The sequence below is a fragment of the Cyprinus carpio genome, chromosome A9 (assembly GCF_018340385.1).
Source record: "Cyprinus carpio isolate SPL01 chromosome A9, ASM1834038v1, whole genome shotgun sequence".
Lineage (NCBI taxonomy): Eukaryota > Metazoa > Chordata > Actinopteri > Cypriniformes > Cyprinidae > Cyprinus > Cyprinus carpio.
In genome coordinates, this window is record NC_056580.1 from 7,666,054 (window position 1) to 7,678,334 (window position 12,281).

Consider the following 12,281-nt stretch of genomic DNA (forward strand, 5'->3'; position numbering starts at 1 on the left):
CACGCTGCACCAAGTATTTCAATCCAGAGCTAAAGAAAGAAGACATGAAATATATTACAGCAAACAATGCAACGTGTAAACACTGTGGTTGAAATATTTTCCTCCCATCGGTTTTGGTTTATTTTGTTTTCCAGATGCCATTTGTTTACATGTTTTGTTTTCCATTAGCATGAGTGCATGAGACATTGTCTGTGGTTCACATGTGTTGGGAGGTCTGCTTGGGCCCCCCACTTTTTGAGGAGGTGCTTGTAGCCAGAGGCACCTGCGCCGTTACCTCAAGATTCAGGAATGAGCCCTCTGAGGCTCAGCACAGGAGTGCAGACAGGAACCAGCTGTGATGTAAGTGAGAATGAGGCTGGGGACCTGTGCTATAGGAAGAACTAAACCACTTCAACCAGATAATCAATAACACTACATGCCCTTTACCTTTCACATCCTAACAGACATGCCCATGGGAGTCAGAGGCCTGGTTTATAAAAGCAAACACCCCTTGAACTGGAAATATCAAGTTTCCTTTGAGGAAACCATGAAATGTTTATGTCACTTTGTGTAACATGTTGTTTTCATCTTAAGACTGATAGAGTGATGATAGCTACAGTACCACACATTTACTCTGTTTGGGTGGCAAACATTTTAATTTGTGTTTAATTAAATTATAAGTTGCTTAAAGGAATATTCAGAGTTTAATACAAGTTAGGCTAATTCAACAGCATTTGTGACATAATTTTGATGACCAAAAAATATATATTTTAACTCATCTCTCGCAACAAATGCTGTCGATTGAGCTCAAAGAGGTAGCTCACCAAAACATGAACAAACCTCAATGATTCTCATGCAAGCAAGCGTGTTTGAGCTTCTGTTTATCATATTTGATGTAGTCTATGTATGTGCATTAATCAATGTTTATATGTGAATAAAAGCCTAAACCTGTTCATCATATAAAGTGATTGTATCTCTTCAAAAGTCGTGGACCACTCGATTTATTTGGATTACTTTTACCATGTCTTTAAGAACATTTCAATGGATGGACAAAAACGATGAGAGAATATTTAAAAAACTTAATTTATGATTCTAAGATGAACCAAAGTATTATGTGTTTGAAACAACATAAGGGTTAGTAAATGATGGCAGAATTCTAATTTTTGGGTGAACTATTGCTTTAAACCAACTAAACCCAGATTATTTCATTAAAAGTGAGCATGTAATTTCTGCATAATTAGTGGCATTAGAACAGAAATGCATGATTGTTCATTATGCTCTGTGACCTGTCACCCACTCCAGTTCCAGCTGTGCTAAAACACTGCTCACCAGCAGACCAGCTGGCCAACCAGGGCAGAGCTCCAAACGTGGGTGACTGAAGGACTGCAGCTTGATTCAGTTGACTAAAGGAAATTACTGAGTTTTACACACAATAGTCAATTGAGGGAAAGGATCCATTGCTGATAATCCTGTCATTTTACTCCATCGTCTCCATCATTTATAGCTTTCAGAAGATGCCAGTATCATCAGCAAGCTGTCATGAAAAAAAAAAAAAACCTGAATTGAGCATTACCAGCTCGCAGCCATTGTTGAGGGGATCAGGGGGATTTGATAAGGAACATATGGACAGTATTGCTGAACTACCAGCTGCTGGACTCTTTTTTTTTTTTAAATCTTTTACATGGATTTTCTTAACCCCTTTTAAGGCCTATTCGCACTAAATACAAATTTTCAGCACAGATTCTCTATAAACTCCTTCATGCTGTAAGATTCTCTATAAACTCTTTTGGCAGAAAGTCCATTTTGTCATTGGTGATTTGGCAAACACTTCATTCAGGCATTTAAACTTTTTTCCCAAATAATTTGGTACTGTATTCAACAGGTTTTTAATATCTGACTATGCATTTTGTATTACTGCAGAGAGATAATTTGATTGAGGTCACTAATTGTTTTTGATGTTTTTGTTTGTAATGCTCACCAATGTTACATTTATTTGATAAAAATCAATCATTTATTTGATTTTGATAGAAACAGTAATATTGTGAATGTGATGGAAAGCCACAGGACATCCCATAATCGCCTCTATATGACCACTATCTCAGCTTCTCGTGTGTGGTCTTCTAAGTAATTACAGCACTCCATTTTTTTGGCCTGTGTGTTTTGAACATTTCTTAGAAATGCAAGTGGTCCATTCCATGGTGTGTTTATCATTGTGACATTTAAGTATGATATATGCAAGTGGACATGGAAGCAGAACATGTGTGAGAGGCCTGGGTGTGTGTCATACATGTATGGGAAACATTCCTGTGGGGGGAAAAAAGGTCTGAGTAGAGAGAGAGACATAAAATGATCTGATTCTATTCAGACTGATCTGCTTCTTCCTGTCCAGGAATCGATTATTGTAAACTCCTGAAAAGAGAGAGAGAAGGAGTGACTGTTATAAGGTGGGAATAATCCCTCACCCTCATCCAAATGTCACTATATGCTGAAGAATTAAGATTTCCCTTCACTGGAAATAAGGCCAGGGGTGTCAAGCATACACCCCACGGGCCAAATATGGCCCACAAAAGTGTCCAATCCAGCCCGTGGGATGATTTGAACAATAATCAAAAATAATAAATAAAACATTATTTAGAAAATTAAAGTGTATTCGCTATGCAATATTTAATTTTTTAATTTAAAGCAGAATAAATTGCTCATTTATCTGTGTTGATCTTAAGCCTAGGGACCTAACACACACATTATAAAACATCAAATCAGCTTTGAAATCACAAGAATAAATTACATTTTAAAATATATTCAAATAGAAAACAGTTATTTTAAATAGTCAAAAAAAATATTTCAAAATATTACTGCTTTTGCTGTATTTTGAATCAAATAAATGCAGGCTTGGTGAGCAGAAGAGAATTCTTTAAAAAACTAAAATCTTACTGTTCAAAAACTTTTACTGGTAATGTATTTTAAAACAAGTTGTTCATCAATGGCAGGCGTGGCAAAATGTTAATTTTGGACCCTGATCTGAGAGATGGAGGATGTTGATATGATATATATCTTGGTCTTTTTTGGCACACATGTACCTAAGTGATAACACTCTGTGTTCTTCACAGTGTAGACAGATAAGCTATTTGGGAAGATGTTTAGGATAAGACTGACTGACTGTGAATCTCTCTTCTACAGGAAATGTGCCTGTCTGAGACAGCCAGACAGATGTTTTGGACATACGTCAAACCTCATGTGCATCTTTTCAGTTGCCTTCAGCTTGATTTGTTTGAAGTCACTCGTAGTGATTACGGTTAGATCACTGTTTAGACTGCCGATTGAGTGGAAACTGCTGGTCTAAATCCTTTGTTGAGACTAACACAAAAAGCAAAGCCTTTAGTAAAACAGAAGCATCTTTATCATAAAGTCCAAGTAGACCACAGATATGTAAAATAGCCGGAAAAGAGGGTTTACTAGTCAAATCTATGCCATAAAACTATTCAGACCCTGAAATTTTCTTCTTTGATACTAAAATGTAAAAATGAAGGAATGTTTATTAAGATAGGAAAGGAACGTTTGTCCAAAACAACATGTTACATGCCCTCAAAGGAGACTAATCATCAAAGACGCAAAACCCCAAATCACTTACTGACAGGAAGGAAGGAGAGGTCAGGATAAACAATTTATACAATTTAACAATTTAATGCTTATACGGTTGGTACTAACAGGGTTTCGGCCAGTCTGTTCTTCTGAAAGTTGAAAAAATCCTTCAAGTCTGAAAGTTATTTAGGCTGTAGTTTGCATACTTGTGCATTTTGAAGAAAAATTGAAGGTCTGAAGGTTATAAGCGGGTGTAGATATATAGATATATAGTCTCTTGTATGTGGGGTCAATTATTTTCTTCATCAATGAGAGTAATTACAGCTGTTTAGATTGCACAAATACCACCCACCCACTCAAAAAAAATTAAAAAATAAAAAATAAATAATAAAATCTGTGCCCAGTTGCATCTTGTGCTTCTTTCTGCCTACAAGGCTTCTTTTGTTTGTATGCTCTTTAAATCTAAAACGACTCCAAGACTCTACAACTGAATATGGAAAGGGCACAGGCAGAGTGGAAGATGGTGATATTTAAAGGAAATAAAAATAAAAAAAATGCTTTGAGCTGAATAAAAAGAGAAGAAAAGTCTCTTTCATTATGGATGCATGATGAAATGAAGATGGAATTCAGAATTATTATGGACTAGTGAGGTTTGTCTGAAAGAGGGAAACTTCCATAGTGATCCAAGTGATCTCGAAATAATAATAAAACAAATCTGCTTGCATTATAAGGGTTGCTTGTTTCTTGCTTTCTGAATGAATCCATATTCAAAATTAATCAATTTTAACTGTAGTGAGAGTGAAGGCATGGATTAGGGCAAGGGTTTTCCAAACTTGGTTCTGGAGGGCCACTGTCTTGCAGAGTTTAGCTCCAACTTGCCTCAGCACTTGGTTAGCTGGTTCATGTGTGATTAATTGTGGTTGGAGCTGGAACTCTGCCGGACAGTGGCCCTAGAGGAGCGGGACTGGACACCACTAAACTAGGGTACGTGTGTGATGTAATGGACACTGACAGCAAACAAGTAAACAGATGCTTGTAGTGAGACAGACACTGGGAATTCAGGAGCTCTACTGCATCCCCTCTCTCACACAGATACACGGAAGTCTATGAAAGGAGATGCAGGATGCACAACTTATTTACACCAAACATGGATCCATTTATAGAGAATACGTTTTTATCCAGCACCCAAAAAAAGACAGGCAAGAGGAACTGTGCCTCTTTCCCACCAAGATAAACTATTATAAGAGCCAAGAAATTATCTGATGATACACACTGTGTTATACTTCCTGCTAAAATAAAACTATACATTCTGTATGTGTGTCACTTATTCAAAATAGGATTGGAGTTAATTTACTATCCTTCTGTTGCTCATGTTCACTAAAGCGTAGAAAACATTTCTTCTCATCAAGTCACAACTCACATCGTAAAGGGTATTGATTTGGGTTATTCTGACTGGCAGACACTTCAGGTCCATGGCATCTCTTAAAACTATTATTCTCACAAAGTGACATTAAAGCCTCCATGATTCAGCTAAGATGCACAGTGCCAGTGCAGTTACATTCATACAATTTATTAGACAAGAAAATGTGCTTACTATGAACCACAGGATGATCCTTTAAGATTCATTTGATAATTTTTTACTGATAAAAGTACCGCTGTGCATAAATCTAAATCATCAGTATATTGGAGATGTATTATTTAATTCAATAAAAATACTATTTAAAACTGTTTTATTAGGCCCAAGAAATAATAATTTAAAATATCCACAGTTTCTCTGGCCAAAAAATATAGCTCTCAACTTAAAAGTTACTAACAAATGGTCCTGTCATTATAACACAAATTAGATTCACATTTATTTCCCACTGGCCTCACATGTCAAGGCCAGCCAGAGGAGGGTCACAAGAGACCTAGTGGGAAACATGAACTGTGTCCAGGCATCTGTGAGGCCGTTTTTCCCTTTAAACATCATTCATGAACACACACATCAAACTGAGAACTATACAAAGAGTGGAAAAGTGTGTTTGGCTAAAGTAAGATGCTGACAGACCCTGAAAGGAAACAACACTGAGAAATTTGATATTACGTTTGCATGGAACAAGTTTTACTTTCTTGTGCCAAGTTTGCTGCAAGTTTGCGGTTGCTAAAGTATTTTTAGCTGGTTGCCATGTAGTTGCTAGGGGGTGGTTGCTTTATCAGAATGTCAGTAATACTTTAGTATAGGGACCAGTTCTCCCTTTTAATTAGGTATAGCAATCAAATCCTGCTGCGCATTAAAACAGAATGTCAGTAATACTTTAGTATAGGGACCAGTCAGAATGTCAGTAATACTTTAGTATAGGGACCAGTTCTCCCTTTTAATTAGTTGCTTATTAGCAAGCCTATTATTAACATACTGGATGCGTATTAGTACTTATAAAGCACATATTCTGCATGACCATATTCTACATCCCTAATCCTAATCAATACCTAAACTTAACAACTACCTTACTAACTATTAATAAGCAGAAAATTAGTAGTTCATTGAGGTAAAAGTAATAGTTAATGGTTTGTTAATTGCAAGAATTGGACATTAAAATAAAGTGTGACCAGAACGTCAAACTAAACGGAAATATGACTTTTCAAGTGCGTCAGAAATATAAACAGGGAGTGTTAGTCTGTGATTCCTTCCCTTTCAGTATCTTCTTTTATGATTAACAAAAGGAAAAATGTATGTAGCCATATACCTTCAGCAGCCTTGGCACTTATTGTGACTCAACAGAACAATCAAACCCCTTTTCCTGAAACTGTACAGTGCAGGAAAAAAAAGTCAACTGAACTGACATCTCAAGTCATGCTCACAAGGACCTTCATATCCTGATGTTTGCTAAGGAATGTATTTCCTCTCTCCCCCAACCCTCCCTAATGAGCTTTACTTTCACCAAAGATGACGAGAGATCACAGATATGGCGAACAAACAGATATGGTGTCTTGTACAGCCTGATACTCTGTCAAACAAATACAATTCAATTTAGATTGTACTGTAAAAACTGACATGCTAAAATGAAGACATCCAACTTTTTTGGAGTGTGCTTTAGGCCAAAATATATGTACCAACTGTAACCAACACAGTAAATTACTGTATCACTTAGCCATTGAATGATTTTGTTTCTCAGATTGTAATGCAAATTAGTATATTTCTTGACATATTTTCACTAGTTCTGCATTTTGCATTGTGCATATTCCAGTGGTGGTGAATTCAAATCCAACACAGTAGCACTGGATGGATAAAGATGCAGGTTTGGGCTAGCAGGCTGAAACAGACTTACCCTCGCACCCTTCTCAGGATAACACTGACACCCTCCGCTGCAGTCTCTCCCCCCACATGGTCCACCGCTCTTCTTCACTCCCTGAGAAAGAGAGAGAGAAAAAGACATGGTAAGATGGCACATGTTGAGATTGTTGGGTTATGTTCTTATTCAGTGCCAACAGATGTAATGCAGGGCGAAACGACAAAGTTTTTATTACATAATTAAACCAATCAAATAATAATATGAGATCTGAAGCCCATAACTGAACAAACACCCAACTGTGAATCAAAAACTCTTTAAATATGCCCTTTAAAGCTTGAATATATAGTTTGAACTTAGAGCCAACTAAAGCACTTCACCGTAATGAAAAGTTAACAATTTGTGACATGCTTTAACTGCAGGAATTCAGTATAGGGGGTCTGCAAATGAACATTACTGAGCTAATGAATACATGACTTATTTTTCTTTTTGTGAGGGAGAACCTTATTTATCAGAGGATCTCATTCTATGACGGCAACATGTCTGCTCACACCTACACACTGATCCCACAGACTGCTGAAACAGCCCTGTGTGTCCATGAAACATTTAAGGCCAAGACAAAACTGTCTGCTTTTTTTCTTGCTGTGCGACAAAGTGATTCAGAGACATTCTGTCTTGTTCGTCTGATATGAGATGCTGGGCAACCAACAGACAAAGGCCACATTGAGCCTCCTGCCTCAAGTCACAAAGAGTTCTTTTAAATGAGACCACAGACAGATTCATGGTCCTCTAACAGAAGAAAAAATAAAGCTGCATGTCCTTCCTTTAAAATATTCATACCGCAGAGCCCAGATTTATAATCAAATTAAACATTTAAATATTGAATATTTATCAAATAGGAAAAATCTTAAGAGCATAGTGTAACAAATCAGCCTAATATCAAACATTAAATGCTGGAAGCAGGTGTACTGTTATTAATGATCTTCTCTGAGCACCGTAAGTCCTGAAACAATGCATCTAGTGACTCCATTGGCAAGCATTGTTTTTCAGAAGGTGGGAATGATTAAGAACTAAACAGCAGCACAAACGTCATGGCAATTTAAACAATGAGTGTAAGACTGGCCAGTTTCTGTTTATTGCTAAATAGTTGATGATTACAGCAGATGATGAGAGGAGTATTGTGTTCTGTCCTGTTCCACCCCACACTTTCCCCACAAAAAAAAAGACCTTTTCCACTGCTACCTGGAAAAGCATTTCCCAGCAAGCCTGGGACAATGATCACCTGATTAGCATCAGGAGTGTGTTTTTGTGCCTGGAGGTAGGATGTTTTCCAAATCAAACCACTGGAAGGACAAAGGGTAATGAGTAACAACGCTTAATTATACCAGAGAAAGCTCAGTTTCCTTTCATCCAGTCTTGCAATGCCTGTACAAGGTTTGGAGCTGAGAGTTTCACACAGATATGATGATTTTATTTCTACACTGTGGTTGAATAATGGAGTAAATAAATGTTCCTGTCATTATATACTGCAGTTAACGGGGTGGATCATGTGTTGGAGCCGTAACCTTGTGGGCTGCGCTCTGGCATATGATGAAACAGCACCTTAGGTGTCCTGAGTTTGAGTCCCAACTTGATGTCCTTTCCCAATCCTGTTCTCCTCTGCAAATAAAAGCTTCTTTTGTTTCTTTGTTTTATCTAAAAAAGTCATCGTTCACCCAAAAATGAAACTACTATCATCATTTATTCACACTCATGCTTTTCTAATCCTGTATGTTTTTCCTCTGTGAAGCACAAAAGAAGATATTTTGAAGAATGTTGGGTTAGACCCAACCCGGCTATCATCATTGCTTACAGGGATTGTAAAAAAAAAAAAAATAAATAAATAAATAAAAGGCTGCTTGCCAATTAATGGTAGATTGGGATTGTAATATAACTTATGATATAATTTTTTAAAATAAGAATATCTACAGCACAAAGGTAAAATCACAATACTTTAACATAAAAGATAAGGTTTGCATTTCTTCAAAAATACAGAAAATCTGTGAAATATTATTTGTGGAAACACACAAATTAAACTCTTTACCTTTAATGAGCAACAAACTGGCAATCATCTAACCATGAACCTCAAAGCCACACTCATAGAAAACAGTGCAGAGAAATGATGCACACACTGTTTTTATACTTGGTTCAAGCTTGGTCCAAACCCACCCACCTGCCACTTCATCTTTAAGTCTTTTTTCACATACTGTAGAAATACCTATTTCAAACCAACCATACAAACCAGACTCAGCTCTAATGTGAAAGCATATTATGTACTGGAGCACACTGTGTACTTTTTTTTGTAAGCTGCCAGTCATATTTATGGTACATATTTCAAAGGAATCTTGTTGTTATGTAGAAGGAAGTTGAGTGTTCAATAGGCCTCATTCATTCAAAGACATTTTGAGCCTCCTTAAATAAGAGACAGAGGCCTGACTTCAGCCTGAAACTATCTGCATTCATCTGCGATGATCACTCAACAATTATGCCCAAATCACATATAATCAAAGTCTCTGAGACTCAGTCTATTAATAACTGGATTTTAACACATTCTGTAAATAATGACGTAATAAATGTTCATTTTTATTCAGCATTGCTATAGAGAGACTCTGAAGTAGAGAAAGACTTTAGCATACTGTATGAAGAGTATTTATTATGTGAATGAAAATGTATTATAGTTTAAGCTTATATTAAATGCAATTAAATGAACAGTACAAGTGCACAATCAGCACTTTTTTTTCCCGAGACTTTATGAAGGAAGGACCTAGTGTCAGAAATATTAACGTGACTAATAAAGGGGAAAGAGTCAGATAACAGTGGTTTTTGTCCACACAATTAGATATGATTTTGTTTGATGTGTCTTGTTAGATATCGCCCTTTGTGGTGTTTACTAGATAGCCTGATAACATTGCAATGATTTAAGCATGGCATGTTTACATAACTGTGTGGGCACATGGCAGGAAAATGAATTCCACCCCGTTTTTTTTTTTCTTTTTTTTTTTTTTTTAATGGGAATGCATTATTATGGGGAAGTCGTGGCCTAGTGGTTAGAGAGTTTGACTCCTAACCCTAGGGTTGTGGGTTCGAGTCTTGGGTCGGCAATACCATGACTGAGGTGCCCTTGAGCAAGGCACCAAACCCACAAATGCTCCCCACTGCTCCTGGGTGTGTGTTCACAGTGTGTGTGTGTTCACTGATGTGTGTGTGCACTTTGGATGGGTTAAATGCAGAGCACGAATTCTGAGTATGGGTCACCATACTTGGCTGTATGTCACGTCACTTCACTTATTATGATAAAGAGAGAGAAACATCCATTTATGGACGTCAGTATTTGCCTGTATACACAAAGACAACATGACTCAGCTGTTCTCAATGCACCACAGTCACAACTCTCTGTGGTTAACCACGTAACCATAATTCCCACAATAATTTCAACACTGTTGTCAAGCCTTGGCCAAACCATAGAACAGGTGTCTGGAACACACTGGGATCCAGATTCTTCAGGCTTTTTCCTCTGGACAGTGAAATTGGCATGAAGACTGATCAACAGCACAAAGAAATAAGCAAATACAATATGTTCTTGGTTTACACTTGATTATAGGCTTTAGTCACGGTAGATGCCATGTTATTGTATCATGCATAAAATCAAGGCTGTGAGGCACAGATGGACAGTTTGTTGAGCAGATTGTAATGTTTTTAAACTTGCTGTCAGATGTTAAACTAATGAAATATTGACATTTGTATCTTTCAAAAAAAAAAATTATGATGTGACATAGGACCTCAATATAGCACAATGTGATAAACAAACTGTGCATCTACAGGTACTCGTCATAGATCATAGCCTTGCTTTCATTATTGAAAATTAAACATGACATCTAAACTAACTAATCTCCACTGGAATTGAGGGACAGCAAATCAACATATATCAAAACTTGGGGTTTGTTTCCCAAAAGCATCATTTGCCGAATATGTTCACAAGTTCCATGGTTAGCAGCAATATTCAACGTTTCAGTGTTTCCCAAAACCTACAGCTTTCGAACTGTGGTTAGAAGCGTAGTTACTAGTTACAGCAGTATTTGTCAGGTGTAGGGATGTAATGATGCAGCCCTAGCCGATTGAACATTGATTCAAATATGTGACGATTCAAATCTGTTGAGATGTTAAACGAATCAATGAATATTGACATTTGTATCTTTCAAAAAAAAAAAAAAATTATGATGTGACATAGGACCTCAATATAGCACAATGTGATAAACAAACTGTGCATCTACAGGTACTCGTCATAGATCATAGCCTTGCTTTCATTATTGAAAATTAAACATGACATCTAAACTAACTAATCTCCACTGGAATTGAGGGACAGCATATCAACATATATCAAAACTTGGGGTTTGTTTCCCAAAAGCATCATTTGCCGAATATGTTCACAAGTTCCATGGTTAGCAGCAATATTCAACGTTTCAGTGTTTCCCAAAACTACAGCTTTCGAACTGTGGTTAGAAGCGTAGTTTCTAGTTACAACAGTATTTGTCAGGTGTAGGGATGTAATGATGCAGCCCTAGCCGATTGAACATTGATTCAAATATGTGACGATTCAAATCTGTTGAGATGTTAAACGAATCGCGATACATTTGGGGGTGAGAGTTTATATAAATATGAGTGTTGCTCTGTTAACAGCCAATGAAACCAAGGAAACACTGTATCGCTGCTTTTCCATAAGCGCCACCTGCTGTCAGAGAGTGAATCTGCATCTCATTCAGAGCTTCTGCTGTCTTTGTTTAGTGCAGATGTTTTATGTGGTATAGTTTCACAAAATTAAAGTCAGAGCATTCTGTTATTGTTTTGAAATTTCAAATTATACAATCTAATTTAGTTTTAAAAATCTGCTCATGCTGCATGTGTATAGAATCTTTGTTTTTGATTGTGGTTCAAATGCAGTGGTTGCCTCTAATTTTGAATGGAAAGAGCAAAGACAAAGCCATTGTTTATATGAAGAGTTTTTTTTTTTTTTTTGTCTTGTTTATTTTATTAGATTTAGGGTTTGTTTTAAAATTTAAATTTAGTTTTGTTATTTGACATTTTATTATAGTTTCACAAAGAAATGTGTAGCATTTTGTCCAAGCAATAATAAAAGGACACCTTTTCATTTATAATTTGTCTTAAATCCAATTTTGTTAAAAACAAACAAACAAAAAAATCGTAAGAAAATCGAATCAGTATCGTGAACCGAATCGTGAGTTGAATCGTTACATCCCTAGTCAGGTGTCTGTATCTTTCCGCAGCTGCATCCGAAAACCTAGGCAACTGACATGCTGCCTCACTGCCTTATCAGGCAATGACTTTAGAGGCAGTGTTTGCACATGAAGGCACCTCACACAACTGATTACAGACAAGCTTCTGAGGCAGTGTAACATCACA

The 12,281-nt window shown here is 36.8% G+C and overlaps 1 protein-coding gene across 1 annotated transcript in view; it reads right to left on the reverse strand.

Annotated features, from left to right (window-relative positions):
• Nucleotides 1–12,281, reverse strand: part of LOC109069403 (collagen alpha-2(IV) chain-like) — a 74,935-nt gene that overhangs the window by 37,032 nt on the left and 25,622 nt on the right. The window contains exon 4 of the mRNA XM_042763077.1: nt 6,864–6,944. Within this exon, the coding sequence (XP_042619011.1) occupies nt 6,864–6,944 (81 nt within the window). The remainder of the gene's footprint in view (nt 1–6,863; nt 6,945–12,281) is intronic.